The sequence below is a fragment of the Rutilus rutilus genome (assembly GCF_951802725.1).
Source record: "Rutilus rutilus genome assembly, chromosome: 20".
NCBI lineage: Eukaryota > Metazoa > Chordata > Actinopteri > Cypriniformes > Leuciscidae > Rutilus > Rutilus rutilus.
In genome coordinates, this window is record NC_140225.1 from 302501 (window position 1) to 326946 (window position 24446).

General features: G+C 45.1%; 1 protein-coding gene across 2 annotated transcripts in view; it reads left to right on the plus strand.

The window, feature by feature from the left end:
- The window catches only part of LOC311279344 (phosphofurin acidic cluster sorting protein 2), a 43840-nt gene that overhangs the window by 16005 nt on the left and 3389 nt on the right, over window positions 1-24446 (plus strand). The window contains exons 2-23 of one of the 2 annotated variants that reach the window (XM_084390766.1): window positions 1352-1439; window positions 2043-2132; window positions 6090-6215; window positions 6338-6494; window positions 6794-6885; window positions 7179-7259; window positions 11342-11401; window positions 11600-11757; window positions 11846-11939; window positions 14109-14189; window positions 14799-14920; window positions 17955-18051; window positions 19718-19822; window positions 20124-20230; window positions 20849-21003; window positions 21100-21210; window positions 21423-21525; window positions 22286-22318; window positions 22665-22707; window positions 22780-22822; window positions 23656-23773; window positions 24225-24442. In XM_084390766.1, coding sequence (XP_084246892.1) covers window positions 1352-1439; window positions 2043-2132; window positions 6090-6215; window positions 6338-6494; window positions 6794-6885; window positions 7179-7259; window positions 11342-11401; window positions 11600-11757; window positions 11846-11939; window positions 14109-14189; window positions 14799-14920; window positions 17955-18051; window positions 19718-19822; window positions 20124-20230; window positions 20849-21003; window positions 21100-21210; window positions 21423-21525; window positions 22286-22318; window positions 22665-22707; window positions 22780-22822; window positions 23656-23773; window positions 24225-24442 — 2282 coding nt within the window. The remainder of the gene's footprint in view (window positions 1-1351; window positions 1440-2042; window positions 2133-6089; window positions 6216-6337; window positions 6495-6793; window positions 6886-7178; window positions 7260-11341; window positions 11402-11599; window positions 11758-11845; window positions 11940-14108; window positions 14190-14798; window positions 14921-17954; window positions 18052-19717; window positions 19823-20123; window positions 20231-20848; window positions 21004-21099; window positions 21211-21422; window positions 21526-22285; window positions 22319-22664; window positions 22708-22779; window positions 22823-23655; window positions 23774-24224; window positions 24443-24446) is intronic. The other variant, XM_084390767.1, reaches the window with a different exon arrangement.

Genomic DNA, 24446 nt, shown 5'->3' on the forward strand with positions numbered 1-24446 from the left:
GATGTACATTTCAGACATCTTTGCTTTCATTAAAACCTAGTTGAGTGTAATTATTCAGTTTGATTTCAGTGTTTATAAGCATTCAGTGACATAAGCGTCGCGCTCTGTGTTAAGCCCCGCCCCCTTTGATCTGATTGGCTAATCTCCTCCACTCTGACAGTGACGATCGCCGTTAGACGTTGATCAGCTGAGATGAGAAAATCGGTTATTTTGGCATTAGTAGAAGTTTGAGGCACATTAATGTCATTATTGGACAGTTATTTCACGACTTTTATTATACATCACGGATACAAACAGCTAACGTTAGTCCAGACCTCAACTGGTGGTGCGCACATCGAGTTTATAGACACTGAAAGGCGTTTCTGAGGTAAATGTGACATCATTGTTCTCCAGCTGTTTTACTGACGGTCGAAACACTGATTTATGGATTATATGAGTTTATTGATTTCAGGAAGTTGTTCTGAATCTTCTGATGTTCATTCAATTGATGTTGATTTGCTGCTGTAACTAGTAGTAAAGAAGAAGAGATGATTCTTCTGTCACACACACACATACACACACACACATTTACTGACTGGTTTACTGATGAAACTATCGGGATTTGAAAGCACAAGTATTATTGTGATTATTGGATGGCAGAAGCTACAAATAATGTTTAGTTTTGTTCACACATCGACTGAAACAGCCACAGACTAAAAGATCGATTTTTAGGATTCAAGAATCTAGAGGTCATTAAAGTGAACTTCAGTTAAAATGTATTAATCATTATTGCCAGCCCAGCCAGCACTAGTGATGATGATGATGATGTAGATGTAGTTTTAGTATGGCAGTGATTTTTATTTCTCAGAAAGTGGGTCAGAGACACACACACACACACACACACAGAGAGAGAGAGAGAGAGAGAGAGAGAGAGAGAGAGAGAGAGAGAGAGAGAGAGAGACAGACAGACAGCTGTGTGGATGTTGACATCTCTGGAAATGGTTTTGTGTGGAATGAGCTCTGGGTGGAGAGAGACAGATTCCGTGTGTGTGTGTGTGTGTGTGTGTGTGTGTGTTCTGTAACTCAGAGCAGCTGTGATGCAGGAAGAGGAAATGCCTGAGAGTCTCATTTCACCAGTGCTGGATCCCATCACAGAAACACACTGAACACACCCATCACACACACACACACACACACACTCATGGTGCTGTACTGAATGTTTACCATGTTCAATGATGTATGCCTGAGTGTAAAGCTTACAAAATTCATCAATTATGAAATGTGGCCGAATCAGCTATACAGCGAGTGAACATGTAGTTGTCTCTCTGTGTGTGTGTGTGTGTGTGTGTGTGTGTGTGTGTGTGTGTCTCAGGCTCTGCAGTCTGACGCTGAAGAAGCTGATCGTGTTGAAGGAGCTGGACAAGGACTTGAACTCGGTGCTCATCGCTGTGAAGATCCAGGTGAGCGTCGACTGAAGCGTCTGTCTTCTGTTGTTATAAAAGACAATAGAATAATTTATATCATGTCAGTTTAATGTTGTAATATCTGTATTTTTAGGACATAAATAAAATAATTTGAAGACAAAAAATGTTAATATGGTGAATGTTTAACATGATTTTTATGTTTATTATTTTAGCAGATGCTTTTATCCAGGAAAACAACTATAGATTCATCTTTAAGAGGCAATAAACTGAGAAGTGCCAGTAATGCAAAGTTTCAGACGTCATTCAGAATAGAACAAGCGAGAACAGGGATTAAGGGATATCAACGGACATTTTAAATAACACATTTACATCTGAAGAATGTGTCACACACACACACACACACACACACACACACACACACACACACACACACACACACACACACACACACACACACACACACGCACACACACACACTGAGAGACATGCTTAATATTGTGAAGATCCGCTGTATGCCACTGGTCCATGATTTTGTACATGTATTTAACTGCATCTATACTATTAATGTCCCTGTAAATCATTTATTTTAAGAGGACTTAAATAAATTGTTAAAATGTGCATGTGTGTGTGTGTGTGCAGGGCTCCAAACGAGTGCTGCGATCTAACGAGTACGTGGTTCCTCCCAGCGGCCTGTTGGAGACGCAGCTGGAGCTCAGCTTCTCTCTGCAGGTACAAAACACACAATCATTCTGCAAAAGTGCAACATTTTAAACCTGTAAATCCAGCAGCTCTTATCTGTTTATTTAGCACGGCCATGTTGCTACTTAAATCTTTTCTTTTAAAATCCCCCTGCAGTCAATCATTTTATCTCTTAAAACTCATCTTTGATCACCAAAATTACATATTTAAAAAAAATTTCATTTAAAAATATTATTCATGCCTTAATATATCTTGAATGTAACTCAACACACCCTTGCCTCATTTAGTATGCGCGGATCTATGAATATGCAAATGAGCCCCGCCTCCACTCACTCGCTCAGCTCAGAGATCCACTGGTTGACGATCACACGTTGATCTGATTGGTTACAAGGTAGTTTGTGACGTCAGAAACACCAGCGATTTCAAAGCGTGTTTTTGAGACTGTCTTTGGTTCACTGCAGTTTTAAGGAGAAAATACTCAGCAATACGTCCCGGGCATGATGTTAAACTGCGCCCAACGTGTTGGGAAGGTTACGGGCCACGATACTACCATCGTCCAAGCATATGCTCCGACGAGTACGAGCACTGATGACGAACTGGAAAAATGTTATGCTGCACTCCAGACCGGAGTAAAGCAGGAAAAAACGATATACGCATCGTGATGGGAGACTTCAATGCTAAAGTCGGGACAGACTTTGAAACGTGGAAGGGAGTTATAGGCCATCATGGATACGGTGAAGAAAATGAAAGAGGTGAACGACTCTTGCAATTCTGTCAGCTGAACAAACTGTGTATTATGAACACATGGTTTGAACACAAAGATACACAGAAGTGGACGTGGGCAGCACCCGAGAAAACATCGCCCGTAGCACCTGGTTGTAAAAACAGAAAAGTTATCAGTGCAAGAAACATGATCGATTTTGTAATGGTAGATCAAAGATGGAGAAGTTCATTCACATTCACAGACACTCGCAGCTTTCCTAGTGCACCGATCGGATCAACAGATCACAACTTAGTTTTAAGTAACATCAAGGTACGGTTTCAAGTCCAGCGGGCCATTGGAACAAGAGCTAGAATCGACATAGAAAAGCTGATCCAGCAGCCTACTGTGAAGCTTGAATATCAGATAGCCTTAGCAAATCGATTTGCCATGCTTGAGAACCTACCAGAAGATGTAGACAAAGCACTAGATGTAGTAAACTCTAACATCCAAGAAGCAGGAAAGAAACAATTGGGTTCGTAAGGAAGAAGAAAAAAACATGGATTAGTGAAGAGGTGCTGTTGCTCACTGACCAAAGAAGAGAGGTGAAGGCACAGCTGAATGCCAATCCAAGTCTAAAACACAAGTACAAACAATTATCTAAAGACATTAAAATGGGCCTAGTTAGATGTCGTCAAGAATGGACACAGCGGCAATGTGCAGAACTCGAATCAGCCAGTAGAAAAATTGACTTGCGAAAGCTATTCAGCAAGGTAAAAGAGATTTCGGGCGGACTGGCACTCAAAGTCTGGAGCGCAAATGTCAAAGATGAGACAGGCAAGCTGCTTTCGAGTGAAAATGAAATCAAGTCTAGGTGGCATAGGTATTGTAAGGACCTTTACAACCAGAATGTGTCAGTGGATAAAAGTGTGCTCGATGAACTCTGGCCTTCGAGTTTACACAATGACACAGAGCCGGATATTTTAGAGTCGGAGGTGAGAGCGGCAATCGACAATCTTAAACAACGCAAAGCACCCGGAGTCGATCGCATAGAAGGGGACCTAATGCGGCAAGGAGGCCAGACACTAGTTAAGGTAATGCACAACATCTGCAATAAAATATGGAAAACCTGGCAATTCCCTAAACTGTGGACACAGTCCTTGATAGTAGTCATCCCTAAAAAAGGCGACACAACAAAATGTGAGAATAATAGAACTATCAGCCTCATTTGTCACGCTAGTAAGATTATACTGGAAATCATACGTAGCAGGATGAAACCACGTATTGAAGGGCTGATGTCAGAGGAACAAGCCGGCTTTAGGCCAAGTCGGGGTACAATCGAGCAAATATTCTCACTAAGGTTATTGGCAGAAAAATATACCAAATTGCAAAATGGCGAGCTGTACATGATCTTCATTGACTTCAAGAAAGCATTCGATAGAGTGTGGCATGAAGCGCTTTGGGCGATCTTGCATCACTACGGTTTGCAACCAAAGCTGATCGGTTTGTTGGAAGACCTACATAAACGAGCCGAGAGCGCAGTAATCGTGGGCCATGATACAACGGATTGGTTTAAACAAACAGTCGGGCTTAGACAGGGTTGCATAATGTCACCAGATCTATTCAACCTGTATTTGGAACACATCATGAGACTTGCCCTAGACAGACAAAACATGGAAAATATCGGAGCAAGTGTCGGCGGAAGGCAGCTCAGCAACTTAAGATTTGCCGACGACATTGGTCTCATAGCTGAAACTCTGCAAAATAGCCAAGTATTAATCAGCCGCGTAAATGAGGAGAGCACCAGGTTCGGACAAGAGATCCACAATACAAAGACTGAATGGATGCGGGTAAGATCAACACCTAAAGAAGGCGAGGTAATTGAACAACAACACGTCTTGCTGAGAGGAGAACCGCTCGCAGAAGTAAAGACCTTCAAGTACCTGGGAGCAACAATAGCTGCAAATGGAGACTGTATGCAAGATATTCGCATCAGAACCGCGACAGCGCTCAGTTCAATGGGCGATCTCCAAAAGACATGGAAAGGCAGAGGAATCAGCATACACACCAAGATGCGCTTGTATAAAGCACTGATCCAGACAATAGCGCTATACGGCTGTGATACTTGGACCCTTAAAAAAGCGGAAGAGAAAAAACTCCTTGTATTCGAAATGGCCGCCCTAAGGAAGATACTCAGGGTTAGCAGATTAGACAAAATCCGTAACGAGATAATACGACAGCGTACGGGGTGCCATCAAACGACTGTGCAAGTAGTACATGAGAGGCAGCATAGGTGGCTAGGGCATGTGCTGAGAATGAACGAAGAGCGTATAGCGAGGACGGTACTACAAGGAAAAGTAGATGGTAAAAGAAAACAAGGAAAGCCGAAGGCCACATGGATAAGATCGATCGAATATCGGACAAGTATGAGTTTACACCAAGCATCAATTGTGGCACGGGACAGAAATATTTGGAGAGAACTGGGTGAACGTATTGGAGCCCACGTCGGACTCACCAGCCGAGTGCTGATAAGGCGTAGAAGAAGAAGAAGACTCAGCAATGGTGTCGACTTATGAATTTACACATGCTTTGTCTTAAAGCATATTAAAAACACCACATAAACAACATTAAAAGCTGGACTTTCACCACAGGGCGACTTTAACATTTACTGACATCCACCATAGTAAGACTGAAAACCACATGACGAGTCAGAGCTCATCACAAGCTGAGAGAAATACTGATATATAGTGTCATACACACAAATACAAAACACACACGACACTAAAATAATGCAATAAACATTCATTTAACAACATAAGATGTAATGTAAAAACATAATGTACATAACGGATAACAAAAGCCTAATAAGCAAGATGAAAAGCCATTAAATGTGAAGTGTCACACAGGGAATTCTGGGAATGTCCATTTACGGCTTTTCACTGTAAATCATAAGATGATTTGTTCTTTTTACTTCCAATAATGGCATATTGCACAAAACGTAAGGTTAGATTAGAGTTTTTCTCTGTATACAGTAAAATAAAATACAAAAGTATAAAGTAAAAAGTAAAAAACAAAAGTAGATATTTTGAGAAACGCCCGTGCAGTGAAAGCTGTCCAGTGTTTGATCCCCAACGGTTCTTCATCTTATATTCTTTTACAGAAGAAATAAAGTCATGTTTAAACGACACGGGCGAGTAAATGATGACAGAATGATAATTTCTGGGTGAACCATCGTTTAGTTGTGCCTCAGTTCACGTCTGCTGTTCCCATGTTTCCTCTGGTGTCAGTATTCTCACTTCCTGAAGAGAGACGCCAACCGCCTGCAGATCATGCTCCAGAGAAGAAAACGCTACAAGAACAGGACGATTCTGGGCTTCAAGACTCTCGCTGTCGGAGTCATCGACATGGCGGAGGTACAAAACTATATCAGCGTCCACACAAATACACTAGACAGAAGTGACAGAACCCTGAGCATATGTTTGTAACAGATGCATGTGCTGTGAGTTTGAGACTGAGATGTTGAGTGTGTGATCAGGTGTTGCAGCATCCCACAGACGGCGGGCAGATTCTGGCTCTCCACATGAAGGAGGCGCCGGCTCGCGTGGCGGAGATCAGTGTGTTCTCACTGTCCAGTCAACCCATCGACCACGAGTACGGCAGCGCTCCGACCCGAGCCAAGACCAAAGCCTCGGGTACACACACACACACACACACACACTGTGATATCTCTTCAGTTGAGCTCCTTCTTTCTGGTGTATTTGATGATCGCTAGCAGTGAGAGCATGACTATTGGGATGATGTGAATGTGGACATGAAGCTTGAGATGTGCTGATCTGTTCATCTGGCATTACACTATTAATAACACACAACGTGAGATGTCCAGATCAGGACACGATCATCACTGAAAGATGCCGAGAGGAGGGTCGAGTTACAGGTGTGCTCGTGTGTGACCTCTGACCTATGTGTGTGTGTGTGTGTGTGTGTTTCTCAGACCGTTCTCCTGATATGGATAATTACTCGGAGGATGATGATGACAGTTACTCCTCAGGGCAGGAGGGCAGTGATGACGCTGTGAACGGACAGGTGAGGATCATTGTGATGAGGTCACGAGCGTCAGTGTCATCATCACAGCAGCATCACATCATTTCAATATCACATGTTGATTCAGAAAAAACTGCAATACCCAATAAACTGTGTATACTTTTATTTAACAAATCCTTTATCATGTGCTTTTCCTCGCATACTTGTACATACTGTAGAGTTTGTACATACATATTTTGTCTGTTTATATTATCTATGTCGTCTATGTTGTACTACAAATGCATTGTGTTTAATCATGTGTGGCAATAAATCTGATTCTCCTTCCTGTGTTGTAGGATTTGTATGATGAAGATGACGACATACGAAAGCCAAAAAAACCCAGACGGAAAATGATCCGAACTGTTTCCCTGACACGAGTGAGGAGCGCTGTCTCTCTATCTGTCTGTGTCTCTCTATCTGTCTGTCTGTCTTTATCTGTCTGTGTCTCTCTATCTGTCTGTCTGTCTTTATCTGTCTGTCTGTATGTCTGTCTGTGTCTCTCTCTATTTGTCTGTCTCGCTATCTGTCTGTGTCTCTCTCTCTATCTGTCTGTCTGTCTGTCTCTCTATCTGTCTGTCTCTCTATCTGTCTGTGTCTCTATCAATTTTCAATTTCAATTTTCAATTTCAAATGAGCTTTATTAGCATGACGGTGTAACACAATGTTCCCAAAGCAATATATACACTCACCTGAAGGATTATTAGGAACACCATACTAATACTGTGTTTGACCCCCTTTCGCCTTCAGAACTGCCTTAATTCTACGTGGCATTGATTCAACAAGGTGCTGAAAGCATTCTTTAGAAATGTTGGCCCATATTGATAGGATAGCATCTTGCAGTTGATGGAGATTTGTGGGATGCACATCCAGGGCACGAAGCTCCCGTTCCACCACATCCCAAAGATGCTCTATTGGGTTGAGATCTGGTGACTGTGGGGGCCATTTTAGTACAGTGAACTCATTGTCATGTTCAAGAAACCAATTTGAAATGATTCGAGCTTTGGGACATGGTGCATTATCCTGCTGGAAGTAGCCATCAGAGGATGGGTACATGGTGGTCATAAAGGGATGGACATGGTCAGAAACAATGCTCAGGTAGGCCGTGGCATTTAAACGATGCCCAATTGGCACTAAGGGGCCTAAAGTGTGCCAAGACAACATCCCCCACACCATTACACCACCACCACCAGCCTGCACAGTGGTAACAAGGCATGATGGATCCATGTTCTCATTCTGTTTACGCCAAATTCTGACTCTACCATCTGAATGTCTCAACAGAAGTCGAGACTCATCAGACCAGGCAACATTTTTCCAGTCTTCAACTGTCCAATTTTGGTGAGCTCGTGCAAATTGTAGCCTCTTTTTCCTATTTGTAGTGGAGATGAGTGGTACCCGGTGGGGTCTTCTGCTGTTGTAGCCCATCCGCCTCAAGGTTGTGCGTGTTGTGGCTTCACAAATGCTTTGCTGCATACCTCGGTTGTAACGAGTGGTTATTTCAGTCAAAGTTGCTCTTCTATCAGCTTGAATCAGTCGGCCCATTCTCCTCTGACCTCTAGCATCAACAAGGCATTTTCGCCCACAGGACTGCTGCATACTGGATGTTTTTCCCTTTTCACACCATTCTTTGTAAACCCTAGAAATGGTTGTGCGTGAAAATCCCAGTAACTGAGCAGATTGTGAAATACTCAGACCGGCCCGTCTGGCACCAACAACCATGCCACGCTCAAAATAGCTTAAATCACCTTTCTTTCCCATTCTGACATTCAGTTTGGAGTTCAGGAGATTGTCTTGACCAGGACCACACCCCTAAATGCATTGAAGCAACTGCCATGTGATTGGTTGATTAGATAATTGCATTAATGAGAAATTGAACAGGTGTTCCTAATAATCCTTTAGGTGAGTGTATATATATATAATAATAACAATGAATGTAAATAATAAAACAAATGTATAGATCATGTCATATGTACAGTAGCATATACAAATAGATAGATAAATAGACATAATCTATCTTCATAAATGAATATATACAGTGGGTCTCTCTAGCTGACTCTGGCGTTGTGAATAGCTAACACATATTTAGCCGCGAGTGCAGCTGTACTATCATCTTCTCCCAGTAAGAAGAACAATTTTTCAGTGTCACTCAGTTCAAAGAACGATGGAATCAAGGTTTCAGATCTGGGCAGAAAGGTTTCTCTTATACTGGAGTATCTGGAGCAGAAGAGCAGAAAGTGTTCCTCATCCTCGATGTGCTGTAGCTCACAGTGTCTACAGATCCTCTGCTCTCTCTCTGTCCACACACACACTCACACTCCTCTGCTCTCTCTCTGTCCACACACACACACACACTCACACACACACACGCTCACACTCCTATGCTCTCTCTCTGTCCACACACACACACACTCACACACACTCACACACACACACACACACACACTCACACTCCTCTGCTCTCTCTCTGTCCATGTTTGTCTACGTCTTCCTCTCTCTATCTCTAGATCATGGACACTTAATCTGTATTTGGAGAGGATTTGTCCTTCTTTAAAATGTTTAATAAATAGATAACTGGCCAGTTTAGTGGCTCTATTGAGGGTCGAGTAACATTGGAGTTTATTCTGGAGGGCAAAATGTGCTTTTAGTGCTTCATCATGGGTGTCTTTTAGATGTTTGTGGATTTGGTTAATGATGGGTTTGGGGTTGATGGGGAGTATAGTCTGATGGACGAGTTGGAGAGCGAGTGTGTTTAGAGGATGAGGTTCTGCTGAGGAGGGCTTTATATTGGACTGACTCTGGATCAGACTGATGGAGATGATCCCAGAACTGAACACATCTCTTCTGGATCTCGATGTTCAGCGGGTACAGGCCTAGCTCAGCCCTACAGGCGGCAGTGGACGTGTTTCTGTGAACCCCTAAAATATTTTTGCCAATTTCCAATTGTAATTTTTCTACTGATGTTTTATCCCAATTTTTACAATTTAGTACTGGTCCCCAAATTTCATACCCATATAAAAGAATTGGTTTTATTATTGAATTATATAATTTTATCCAGGTTTTAATGGGTAATTTTAAGTGTCCACATTGTGACTTTATAGCATAGAAAGCCCTCCGAGCCTTTTCACCGAGTGTTTTCACAGCCAGACCGAAGCGTCCCGAAGCGCTGATGTCGATGCCCAGATAGCTGTAGCTAGTGCTGTACACACACACACACACACACACACACACACACACACACACACACACACACACACACACACACTCAGAAAGCTGTAGCTAGTGCTGTGCTGCAGAACATGGCCTTTATACACACACACACACACACACACACACACACACTCAGATAGCTGTAGCTAGAGCTGTGCTGCAGAACATGGCCTTTATACAGGAACTGGTGTTTGTGTCCCTGAGATCGGGCTTTCTTCTGGAACACCATGACTCTGGTTTTGTCCAGATTGACGGTCAGGGCCCAGTCGTGACAGTATTGTTCCAGCAGGGACAGGCTCTGCTGAAGGCCCTCAGGTGTGCGGGACAGCAGGACCAGGTCATCCGCGTACAGCAGACATCTGACCTCTGACCCCTGACCCCTGTAGAGTGAGGCCGGGCACAGTAGAGCTCTCCAGTGCTGATGCCAGGTCACTGATGTAGATGTTGAATAGAGTCGGGCTCAGACTGCAGCCCTGCCTCACTCCACGTCCCTGCTGGAAGAACACACACACACACACACACACACACTCACACACACACACGTCCCTGCTGGAAGAACGCGGTTCTGTGGTTACCGATCTTCACCGCACTTTGGCTGTTGGTGTACAGAGATTTTATAATGTCAAATGTTTTTCCGCCGATGCCAATTTGTAGGATCTTGTACAGTAGACCCTCATGCCAAACTGAGTCGAATGCTTTTTAAAGTCTACAAAACATGCAAATATTTTCCTTTGTTTGTCACTGATGTTCTTGTTGATGAGAGTGTGGAGGGAATAGATGTGGTCGGATGTGCGATGTTTTGGTAAAAAGCCAATCTGAGCTTTATTTAAGATGTCGTGTGCTGAGATGTGTGAGACGATGCGTGTGTGTATGATACTGCAGAACAGTTTTCCCAACACACTGCCCACACTGATGCCACGGTAGTTATTGGGGTGGAATCGATCACCGCTCTTAAATATGGGGGTGATGAGTCCCTCAGACCAGATCTCAGGGAAGGGTCCGGACCAGAACACCAGATTAAATCATTTGGCTAGAGTTTGAATCATGCTGGGACTGCTGAGTTTAAGCATCTCGTTATTAATGTGATCTTGTCCACATGCTTTCTTTACGATTTTTAATATGTTCTAATATTTCAGATATTGTTATAGATTTATCTACACACACACACAGTCTGTCTCTCTCTTTCTGTCTCTCTATCTGTCTGTCTGTGTAACCATGATTCTGAGCTGGAGTTATTGTGTCTCTTCATTCACAGCAACCCAACTTCAAGCAGAAGTTTGTGGCTTTACTGAAGAGATTCAAAGTCACAGATGAGGTGAGTCTGTCCGTCGACCCGTCGGCTCTCAGCGGTTTCACACCGTTCGCTGCGGTCCGAATCCCAGTGGGTTTGTTCCTGCTGTGTGTCCACAACCCTGTTATGAATAGATGATGTAATTGCATGTAAACGTATAGTTTTGTAGTTTTCTCTACTAATGTGTGTGCGATGTGTGTGCGATGTGTGTGATGTGTGCAGGTTCTGGACTCGGACCCGGTGGACCCGGCGCAGGAGGTGGAGGAGGACCTGGACCTGCTGTACGACAGTCTGGAGGGCTATCAGGGCTATCAGAGCGACAGCGGGCCGGAGCTGGAGGACAGCGAGAGCCTCCTGAGCACGCCCAAACCCAAACTCAGGTATCCCAGCATCCTCTGCTTCTCAGCTGTTGGTGTTGTTCAGATCAGCCGCGCTGTAGCTGAGTGAGTGTGTGTTTGTGCGTTTCAGGCCGTTTTTTGAGGGAATGTCTCACTCCAGTTCTCAGACAGAGATCGGAAGCGTTCACAGTCACACTCAACACCGAGACGCAGCGTTCAACACGGTGAGATTCACACACACACACACACACACATCTCTCTCTCTAACATATCACATCCTTTGTTGTGTTCAGATGATTATAATGACTACACACAAACACAAACCCTCAGTCTAAGGGAAGAACACACATGGAGTGTGATTAGAGAACAGTGAGTTGGTTTATAAAGCACATCTCTATTACAGCTTGTAAATGCATTAACAAAACATAACGTATAATAGTCCAGGCCTGGTCCTCTCTCGTCCTTCACTGTCAGTGCTCCTCTAGAGAAGCTCGTCCTGCTCGCCACAAGGACATTTACAACAGGCATAGAATAAAATAAAACTGAATTATGCCTCTTCTGGTCTACTCTTCCGGGCTCATTTACCAGCAGAACGAAGACTCAGTGCAGGGTTATTCCAGAGCCCGAGAAACGCTCTTTATTTAGCAGTGGCTCCAGTAAATAATCAGGCTGATATCATCACATGTTTATGAATGTGGATCGAATATTAATCCTAGTGTGTACTGGATTACACACACACACACACACACCAAACGGGCCATGGGGCATCGGATGTTTGGGGGTTTATGGGTATTTTTAGGGCCTGACATCAGATCTGTGTGTGTTCCTGATCCGTCACTGGAATCACAAACATCTGAGAGGGAGACGCGGCACATTTAGAAACATTGGCACATTCCGCTGGAGATTAAAAACACACTCAACCCGCCGTCAGTCGCAGAGGAGACTCACTCACTCACTCACTCACTCACTCACTCACTCACTCACGCACACACACACAGACACTCGCACACACACACACTCTCACACACACACACACACACTCACACACACACACACACACACACATACACACACACACACACACTCACGAACACACACACAGACACACACTCACGAACACACACACAGACACTCACACACGCACACTCTCACGCACACACACACACACACACACACACACACACTCACTCAATCACACACACACACACACACACACACATACTTTGCAAGTGCTGCACTTTGTGTATTTAGCGGGTTTTTTAGAATTAGAAAGATAATAAAGATATTGGGCCCTATTTTAACAATCTGAAACGCAAGTAACTTTGTGGGCGGGTCTCAATAAATTACTCTTGCGCCAATTACATTGTTAATTAATGTGCACTGTCCCTATCAAAAAAAAAAGAAAAAAAAAAAAGAGTAACTTAGTGGGCGGATCTCGAGCGCTGTTGCTATCATACCGGCGGGATAAATGACTCTTGCGCTCGACGCAAATCTAAAATGTGTTGGTCTGAAGTAGCTTCATTACTCATAGGTGTGGTTTGGGCATAACGTGAAATAAACCAATCAGAGCGTCATCTCACATTCCCTTTAAGAGCAGGTGTGCTTGTTCCATGGCGGTTTGCTATTATAACGGCGGATTTGCCAGATGCACGCCAGGAGCGGTTCACAGCCGAGGAGACCGACGTTCTCGTCAGGGCCGTAAAACACAGAGAAGTGACATTGGGGATGGAGAAACACACCCAGATTAGCTTCGCTTAAACAGACGTATAATAATCTGGGTAAATGTGTAAACTAGATTTATGCCTATTATTTCACATCTTCATGGACACCACAATGATTTCCCTCGTGTGTTAATATTATTCTGTGTAATAATGTATGATTTGCAAAAATGCCAACGGCTGCGTCTGTGTAGATGAGAGAAGCAAAGTGTGTGTGTGTTGTGCACACGCTACATTATGGCCAAGCATGCGCCCTTAAAATAGCATCTGAACGCACCACTGACTTTAGACGAGGTTTCTCCTGGTCTGTGGAGGAATTGTTTTCTAAAACTGCAAAATAGCACCAGGGAACGTTTGCGCCGGAACACGCCTCCTCTTTTCGCTGAACCGCCTCCGGGAGCGCAAGTTCATTCCCTAATTTACCGGCGTGCGTCTGTGGAGGGAAAAGTCCGCTGTGTGTCGGGTGCAAAATAGGAATGATACATGCGTTGCTGTACAAAGTCAATTGCGCTGGGTGCGAGATAGGGCCCAGTGTTTGATAAGTGAGATCTGTGATTGTAGTCCCCAAAAGTAGTGCTTGAAAAGTCCTGGAAGGTGATTGTACAGTATCTGTAGGAACACTGACATCATCACACATCATCACACATAACTCAGTGCTGTTGACTTCCTGTTCAGGGTTGTGACTTCCTGTCTGTGGAGAGGAGTGTGACGGGCTCGCGGCAGCAGGAGGACAGCGGGAACGACACCAGCGCCGGGGTCAGAGTTCAGCTGCACACACACACACACACACACACACACACACACACACACACACACACACACACACACACACACACACATATCTCTCTCTCTCTCTCTCTCTCTCTCTCTCTCCCTCCCTCCCTCTCCCTCCCTCCCTCTCTATCTCTCTCTCTCTCTCTGCACGTCGTCTCTCCTGGCCTTTCCCACTCTGTGAGTTTCCTACATTATTCATGTCCATAGGAAGTGAGCCGCCCGCCTGCTGTGACCTGTGACCTTTGCTTCCGATGCAGGCGCGGCTCAATGATGTTTCCCTCAAACCTGAACCCCAGGAATGACATGAAAGACACATTCATCTATGCAGGAATATTCTGTCAGCATTTACCCAACCTACAGTATATACATACATATTTGTACAGCGCTTTTCATAACATGCATCGTTTCAAAGCAGCTTTACAGAAAACGTAGAGTCCACATTACAGTTTACAGAGATCTGTTATCAGAGGAAACTAAGTTATGCATTTCAGAAATGTACAAATACAAATCACAGTTTGTTAACAAATGATTATACATTGATAATGAAAATAAAAAATGTTCAATTATTCATCTCTGACTGTGTTTCTGCAGGAGGTTGAAGCAGAGCATCATGGGATAGTAAAGGGAGATGTGTCGGAGACCAGCAGCGATCGATTGAACAGCTCCGGTGGAAAACTCTGCAAGACTGACTCCCAGAATCACACGAGTCCCAGGTACGGCTCGCACGCACACACTCCGGTCGCGCACACACTCCGGTCGCTCACACACTCCGGTCGCTCACACACTCCGGTCGCGCACACACTCCGGTCGCTCACACACTCCGGTCGCGCACACACTCCGGTCGCGCACACACTCCGGTCGCGCACACACTCCGGTCGCGCACACACTCCGGTCGCGCACACACTCCGGTCGCGCACACACTACGATCGCTCACACACTCCGGTCGCTCACACACTCCTGTCGCGCACACACTCCGGTCGCTCACACACTCCGGTCGCACACACACTCCGGTCGCACACACACTCCGGTCGCGCACACACTCCGGTCGCGCACACACTCCGGTCGCGCACACACTCCGGTCGCGGACACACTCCGGTCGCGCACACACTCCGGTCGCGGACACACTCCTGTCGCGCACACACTCCGGTCGCGCACACACTCCGGTCGCGCACACACTCCGGTCGCGCACACACTCCGGTCGCGGACACACTCCGGTCGCACACACACTCCGGTCGCGGACACACTCCGGTCGCGCACACACCGCACACTCCGGTCGCTCACACACTCCGGTCGCGGACACACTCCGGTCGCGGACACACTCCGGTCGCGCACACACTCCGGTCGCGGACACACTCCGGTCGCACACACACTCCGGTCGCGGACACACTCCGGTCGCGGACACACTCCGGTCGCGGACACACTCCGGTCGCGCACACACTCCGGTCGCGGACACACTCCGGTCGCGCACACACTCCGGTCGCGCACACACTCCGGTCGCGCACACACTCCGGTCGCGCACACACTCCGGTCGCGCACACACTCCGGTCGCGCACACACTCCGGTCGCGCACACACTCCGGTCGCGCACACACTCCGGTCGCGGACACACTCCGGTCGCGGACACACTCCGGTCGCGCACACACTCCGGTCGCGGACACACTCCGGTCGCGCACACACTCCGGTCGCGCACACACTCCGGTCGCGCACACACTCCGGTCGCGCACACACTCCGGTCGCGCACACACTCCGGTCGCTCACACACTTCGCTCACACACTCCGGTCGCGCACACACTCCGGTCGCTCACACACTCCGGTCGCTCACACACTCCGGTCGCTCACACACTCCGGTCGCGCACACACTCCGGTCGCGCACACACTCCGGTCGCTCACACACTCTGGTCGCTCACACACTCCGGTCGCTCACACACTCCGGTCGCTCACACACTCTGGTCGCTCACACACTCCGGTCGCTCACACACTCCGGTCGCGCACACACTCCGGTCGCTCACACACTCCGGTCGCGCTCACACTCGTCTGATCCTGAGGGTCTCATCAGACGCAGGGCTCCACAGGGAGTTTTTGAAAGGGCGAGTGAAAGGGAATTTTACTTGCCCAAACAGAGCCTGATTAAAACGGCAATAATAAATAAATAGGGAATCACCAAAACTCGAGAAAGATTCTGCATTTATTTAGTATAAGCAGCGATTGATAGTGAATAATAATATATAATGTACGCTAGAGCTGCACGATTTGGGGAAAATGTCATATTGCGATAATTGAGGTCAATATTGCGATTGCGATATAATAAACAAATGGTTTCATGAGTCAACTTGCTTGCTTCTCAAGGAAAATAAATGCACACACAGATTAGTGATAATCTGCCTAAAGAAAAAAATTCTTTAATCAAGAGCAGTGAGTGTTTTTCTCTGTTCCCTTTGTTCTTTGATTAACTTTAGCAACAGATATAATTAGTGGCTACTGTGTACTGTCCCTTTAAGAGCAGCCGCTGCTGTCACACGCGGATCTCACACACGCCTCATTCTCTCACGAGTCATCACAACTCTTCACGTTCATCATAAGACTACTCTTATGTTATGAAGATACTCGACAAAAAGACATTTTGGCATAACTGTGTGTGTTATTGTTCGTTCAAGCTGGAAAGAGAGCTGTATTCTGGGCTGTTGTGTGCGCACGATATTAGCACGAGTCTTTCTGTGTGTCACAGTCAGACATTCACAGGCAGCGCGTTCATTTAGGCATACATGTGTGTTCGTTCTACCGCGAAAGAGAACTTGATACTGGCGCGTGTGTGTGTGTGTTTGTGTGTGTGTGTGTGTGTGTGTGTGTGTGTGTGTGTGTCAGGAGGACATTCACAGGCAGTGCCTTCTTTTTTGTCTTAAATGACACTGATTTCATGTGACAGTTCAATAAACAAGTAATTAATATTAAGTCACTTAAATTTTAGACGCTATATTGATGAAAATAGTTCCACCTATCCCAGCAGAACCACAGCGCATCTCACAGCAACACTCAACCCTGTTTCATTACTGAATGATTCGGTGTTTTCAACGAATCGTTTGTCAGAGATTCAATGACTCTTTCATAAACAACAGCCTATTCATAAAAACATTTATTCATAACATTATTTAATGCAGTTGTAATTTTTCAGTGTAAATGATTTCATTTGACTGGTAACAGCCCTATAGTGTCTTGTTATTCTAACTTTTTCTAACACCATTATGACAAATTCAAAAAATTATAATTTGAAATAAATAAAAATATACTCAAAGCTATAATTTGAGACCGTAAATGCAGCATGTAGGCCTAACTGTTCAAAAAAACTGACTACGCGCTTGTTTATCAGAACGTTTGGGAATTATTAACTAATTTTTGTGTCCAGCGCTGCTGTCACATCACGTCACGTGACAAAAGAACGAGACTCAGAAGAATCAGACCCGAAGACGGTTCGGTTTCCGGTACAGAACCTATAGGATGTTGCAAAATGAACGAATCACACTTTGAGACGACTCGGTAGTCCTTAATCATATTAAAGATTCTTTCAAAATGACCGACCCATCACTACTTCAGAATATATTGTATTTACAACACAAAAAAATCGAATTGTTTTCCGGACAAGCACATTTTTTACTCGGACAAGTGAAAGACCGATCTCCTTCTCTGAAGGACCAGCGCAGTAAAAGTCCTAATGTGGAGCCGTGTGTGTGATGATCTCTCTGTGTTTCTGCAGTAAAGCGGAGCACAGGGTCCATCGGCGCACGCGCAGCTCGTCCATGAAGGACCGGCAGAACTCCAGAGCCAGCGTGGACAGCGAGTTCAACACACAGGTGCGTCTCCGAGGATCACACTGAACTCTGGGATACATCAGGCTCAGGAACAGGGAGTCTGCAGTAGACCGTTGCATTGTTATAATTGTCTCTCTAATATTATCAATCTTGTAAATTAGGGAATGGGATGCTCATTTTGCCGACCGACAACCGCCGCTCGCTATCCGAGTATTAACATTAACTGATAAGATTATAATAGTGAATCAAAACTAACTTTATCTGGACAATACAGGGCTCCAGACTAACTTTTCCACTGGTTGCACTGGTGCTACCAACTTTCTCAGTTGGTCGCACCAGCATATGATTTGGTTGCACCTTTTTTTTTTTTTTTGTGCTACATGTCATGGGATTAATCAGTGCATGCTGATGAAGGGTGGTCTTAATCTGCATACCCTAGTGTTGCACTGATGTATAAAGACTGACAGTGACACAAGACCTCATGTTAGCTAAATGTTTTAATCTTTTAACTCTCAAAAAAAAAAAAAAATTAAAAAACATGTATGTTCTTTAATGTTTGATTATAATTTGACTGTCTTCACATAGGGATGGGGATTGATAAGATTTGATCAATATCAGTGTCACTGGCGATTCTGCTTATCGAGCCGATTCTTTAACGATTCTCTTATGGATTCCTGATAGCACTGTGTGGGAAAATGTAGTCATATGCTTTTCAAAAAAACAATTGGTTTTATTTATTTTAAAGCTTGAGTAAGAAAACTGTACTTTTTATGTAATTTATGTAATAAATAGAACCTTATTGTAAAGTGTTACTGATTAGTTATACACCGATTCAGACGTCTCCTGAGTGTCACTGTTGGAAAGATCAGTTGTTTTAACCATTCATTAAAATGAATCGGTTCAAAGGAGTCATTAGTTCGCGAATCGGACGTGTCATGCGTGTTGTGTGATTATCCCAGCAGAAGGACACGGACATCCAAGATTTATGTCAACACAGAACACATTTCATCACTGGGTAGTTTTTTTCGTTTAATTAAAGTGTTGTTTTATGTCAGCTGGATGTCCGGAACGCTTTTCAGAGAAGATAAGGCAACTTATTTAGCACAATTCACACCCAGCGGTAATTCAGGAAAAACTAAAATCCCCCGAATGCTCCACATGAAACTCTGGTGTTCCGACCTTTTACCGCCGTGTCGATTTATTTTGATTAATATGTGCGAGGGAGAGAGAGCAAGACAGTGCTTAGTTTGGAGACGGTGAAGTCTTGTTTACACTTTCGCCTGGCTCCGAAGAGAGAGAGAGAGAGAGAGCGCGCTACCGGCTCTCTCTCTCTCTCTCTCTCTCTCTCTCTCTCTCTCTCTCTCTCTCTCTCTCTCTCCCTGCTCATTCTTTCACTTTGGCGGGCGCTAAAACAAGTTCAATGCAGGAAAATTCATGTGTGAGTTGTACATGAACATACACTCGCACAAATGCGACCACATAAAATTTTAACTCGCACATTCTCAAAAAATGTTCGCAGTCTGGACCCCTGCAATAACTTTATTCTAGAGCTGCTGTAAAGCCTAAACAATCTGTTACTGTAATCTCCTGTTATCACTGTAAAGCTGCTGTGGATCATCTATGTTGTTAAAGCGCTGTATAAATGAAGGAGACTTGACTTGAACGAGTCGTGTGTGTGTCGTGTGTGTGTCGTGTGTGTGTCGTTCAGGTGCCCAGGAAATCAGTGTATGACCAGCTCAATCACATCCTGATCTCAGACGAGAGGCTCCCGGAGAACATCATCCTCATCAACACAGTGGACTGGCAGGGGCAGGTGTGTGTGTGTGTGTGTGTGTGTGAGTGATTCCCAGTGCTCCCAGCGCCACACTCAGGGGAATGCAGGAACTTTATGATGTAACCCTGAATGCAGGCGATGCCGCTTTGGATCGAGCGTCTGTGGTGTAGTTATTATTACTGTCCATAAATCAGTTTACAGGTGTGTTTATGATCATTCATTTTAGTGTGAGTCAGTCTCTCACGTTGGCTTCATGCTGTCTCCTCATCAGTGCAGTTTTGATGAGCACAGGCGTATCTCAGCTGAGTTGTGTGTTGTGTGTGTGTTGTGTGTTGTTCAGTATGTGTCGGAGCTGCTGCAGAAACACACTCAGCCCATCGTGTCGACCTGCTCTTCTGCTGACGTCCAGGCGGCGTTCAACACCATCGTCACTCGCATACAGAGATTGTGAGTGACCACGCACACACACACACACACACACACACACACACACACACAGTATCACAGCTCTATAAATACACTGTTTCTGTAAGCGTCTGAGTGTTCCTGATCGTCGCAGCGGTTCATTATCACTTGAGTCTTGAGCATCTACAGCTGTCAGTGTGATATGATCCTCATAACACACACTCTAACACTCTAACACACACTCACACACACACTCTAACACTCTAACACACACTCTGATCAGCCAATCAGAATCCATCCTGCTTTAAAGAGCTCGAGCACTTAAAACCACACACAGCAAAACTGCAGCACGCTTATTATAAATAGAGCGTTACCTTCTGGTGTGGACACTAATATAGCTGTCGTAACAGTTAATATATTTATTATATATATATGATAGTTATAGTTAATATATGTATTATATAGTTATCAGTATAGTTGTAGTTACTACAGTTATTGTTTTATTTATTGTTATAGTTATAATTCCACTTTTAGTTATAGTTATCATCATATTTATCGTTACATCTGTAGTTCTCGTATGTATGAGAGTCAGCGTGAGCCTCAGATCAGTGTGTGACCGTGTCATGTGACTCCTCCCGTGTCATGTGACTCCTCCCGCAGCTGTAACTGTAACGCCCAGACTCCGCCCACAGTGAAGGTGGGCGTGGCCGGGGATCAGGGCTATCTCAGCACAGTGCTGCGCTTCTTCGTGGAGCAACTGGCCAACAAGACTCCTGATTGGCTGAGCTACATCCGCTTCCTCATCATCCCGATCGGTGAGCGCAGCGCTGATCTTCATGTCAGGTGTTCTCAGGGTTTATAATAGTGCTGGTTTATTGAGTTTTTACACACTAACGGCGTGTGTTTCCCAGGTTCCCATCCTCTCGCCAAGTGTGTGTCGTCCTTCGACTGTAAGTTCAGCAGTTTGTTCATGGAGCCGTCGTGGAGGGAGCTGTTCTGCCGGTCAGAGCCTCCCAGCGCAGGTGATGTGTGTGTGTGTGTGTGTGTGTGTGTCTGTTTCACCTGCATCTGTCTCACATCAGACTCGTATCCCATCAGCCCTCACTGCCACAGGCTCATCTCATGCTCACTTACTGTTTGACCCCAATATGGAGATGAAATGAAGTGCTGCTGCGAACTCTTGACTGTGTGTGTGTGTGTGTGTGTGTGTGTGTGTGTGTGTCTGCCTCCACAGACTCAGTTGATGTCGCTGGACGGATTATTCAGTATCTCGCTGGAGCGAATGTGTCTCATCAGTTTCCCATCTCTGAGGCCATGCTCACCTACAGACAGAAGAGGTACGTGTGTGTGAGTGTGTGTGAGAGTGTGTGTGTGTGAGAGTGTGTGTGTGTGTGAGATTGTGTGTGTGTATGTGTGTGAGGATGTGAGTGTAGGTGAGTGTGTGTGTGAGTGTGTGTGTGTGAGTGTGTGTGTGTGTGTGTGTGTGTGTGAGAGTGAGTGTGAGTGAGTGAGTGAGTGAGTGAGTGTGAGTGAGTGAGTGTGTGTTTGTGTGTGTGTGAGTGTAGGTGAGTATGTGTGCGTGTGAGTGTGTGTGTGTGTGTGCGTGCGTGTTTTTCTATCTTCAACCTGAAAGCAAACTGGGCGCTCCACATCAGGTGTGTATCAGGCCACGCCCCCTCTGCTAAAACAGGAAATGATGAATCTTGAATAAAGGATGTAGAGTTAGGGGTAACACTTTATTTTAGTGTCCTTGTTACATCTGTTACATGTAGTTACCGTAGTAATAACAGTAAATTATGCATAATTACACACAACTGAACCCTACCCTAACCCTACAGTAAGTACATGGAGTTACTTAATATTACTCAGCACTTAAATATATAATTACACTGTAACAATGACACCTTATAATAGAGTGTGACGAGTATGCTGATGGAAACACACACTCTCAGTAATGAGACATTGCTTGTTTTATTTGTTTGTATATTTCTGCTTTATTAAGCGCATCCTCTGACAGAATCATCATTATTATTATAATTATTATTATAATTAACACTTATGCCCTCATTTCTTCTCATCTTGCGTTTGCATTCCAAGGAAGAGGAGTTTGTATTTTGATTTGTACATCAGGTATCTGACCTCTGACCTCTATTGTTCCATCTCTACATTTGACTTGTCCATCTCCAGTCACATGACCTTCTCTGTCTCATCAATGCCTGAAGATCTGCAGATGTGTGTGAGACTGCCGTTCTCTTGGTCTCGCAGGCTCAGGCTTTATCAGCTTGTGTTTGATTCATCCAGTGGATGATGGTCAGACGCTCGTGTCCTCGGGTCACGTGTGTGTGTGTGTGTGTGTGAGATCAGGTGTTTCTGCTCATCTTCTCATCGTGATGTTCATCTCACCGGTCAGATGTGTTGTGTGCTGCAGTTTTATAACCTCTCTCTCTCTCTCTCTCTCTCTCTCTCTCTCTCTCAGTCCGGATGAAGACTCGTGCCAAAAGTTTGTGCCGTTCATCGGGGTAAGACTGCAGATGTCACATGATGATGTATGAGTGTGTGAGCAGAGGCTAACGGTTGTTGCGCTCCGTCAGGTGGTGAAGGTGGGGATCGTGGAGCACAGTCTGTCCACATCGGGTGAGTTCAGCTCAAAGCATTCTGGGTCGGCCCTCGTGTTTGATTACATTTGAAATATGTAGTGACTGATTTGATAAAATCTTAAACTTAATCTTTTCGCATTAAATTTTGATGTTTAGTTAATCATTTTGTGGCTCACTCAACATTATATGTTTGTTCTGAAACGCTAAAACTGTTCTCATGTTTAGCAGATGAGAGTGACCTGTGATATGAAGAGTGTGTGAACTTACATATTTTAGCATCAGTGTGAAAGTGAACAGCTCAGGCACAACACATCAATATCTATGGGTTCAATATGAGTCACATGACTAAACTTACATCATCGCTCTTAAATACCTCAGTGTTCCCAGTCCACACTACACCGAGAAGCTTTTTTCAAGGGTTAGTTCTCATTAATATAAAGCCGTCTCAGTGTCGACAGAAGGACGAAGCGGAGAGAAAAGATGCGTTTCAAACTCAGTGTGTTAGTGTGGACAAGACCTTAATGACGATACAGCCCTTAATCTGTGTCATCTTTTGATGATTAATCAAATGAAATTGTCTTCCACGTAGTTTTCAGCAGTGCTGGTCCCACTGTACGCTGACATCATCAGTCAGGCCGGTCCTGGTCCTCAGGAAATGAGGTCACATCTGCTCTACGCTCTCTCTCTATCACATAAATAGATTTCCCAGCGCGAGGCGTTTACAGTCGGCAGCAGCGCATCGACTCTCTGCCTCGTATGTGGGTCAGATGCAGGTCCTCAAACACTCCCAGGGTTCATCAGTGCAGGAGTGTGTGAACCACAGCGGTCCGCAGACGCTGTAAGTGTGTGTTCACCTGTGTGTGTTCGCAGTGGACTCTGATGATGCCATGAATGCGGGTGTCGTGTCCTCGCCCACGCCCTACGGGAAGGAGATGTGTGTGACTCCGCCCCCCTCTCCCTCCACATGTGCCGTTTTCTCCGGAGTGGGGTATGACATCATCACATCACATGACATGATCAACACGTGTGTGTTTGAGTGAATCTGGGTCACATTCCACGCCAAAATCAGCATACTGTACCAGTCCTTGACTGGCTTCATGAGACTCACTGTGTGTGTGTGTATGTGTGTACACGAGTATGCATGTGTGCGTTTATGTTGTGTGTGTTTGTGTGTGTGTGTGTGTATGCGTATGTGTGTTTGTGCATGTGTGTGTGTGTGTGTGCATGTGTGTTTGTGCATATGTGTGTGCATATGTTTGTATGCGTCTGTGTTTATGCATGTGTGTTTGTGAATGTGTGTGTGTACACGTGTTTGCGTGTGTGTGCATATGTGTGTGTTTGTGCATGTGTGTGAGCGAGTGTAGGTGAGTTTTCGTTAACGAGTATAACCTTGGTGTAAAGGTGTGTGTGTGTGTTCACACCTGTGTGTGTGTGTGCAGTTCCCCGTGCACAGGTGGAGAGCTGATGGGGCTTCAGGTGGACTACTGGACGTGGCCGAGTGGAGAGAAGAAGCGTGAGTGTGAGAAGCGTGACGTGAAGAACACACTGAAGAGCAACTTCCGCTCGCTGCAGGTCAGCCGTTTGCCCAGCGGGGGCGACACCAGCCCCACACACTGCATGGCCATGACCGTCGTCACCAGAGAGAAGAACAAGAAAGGTTC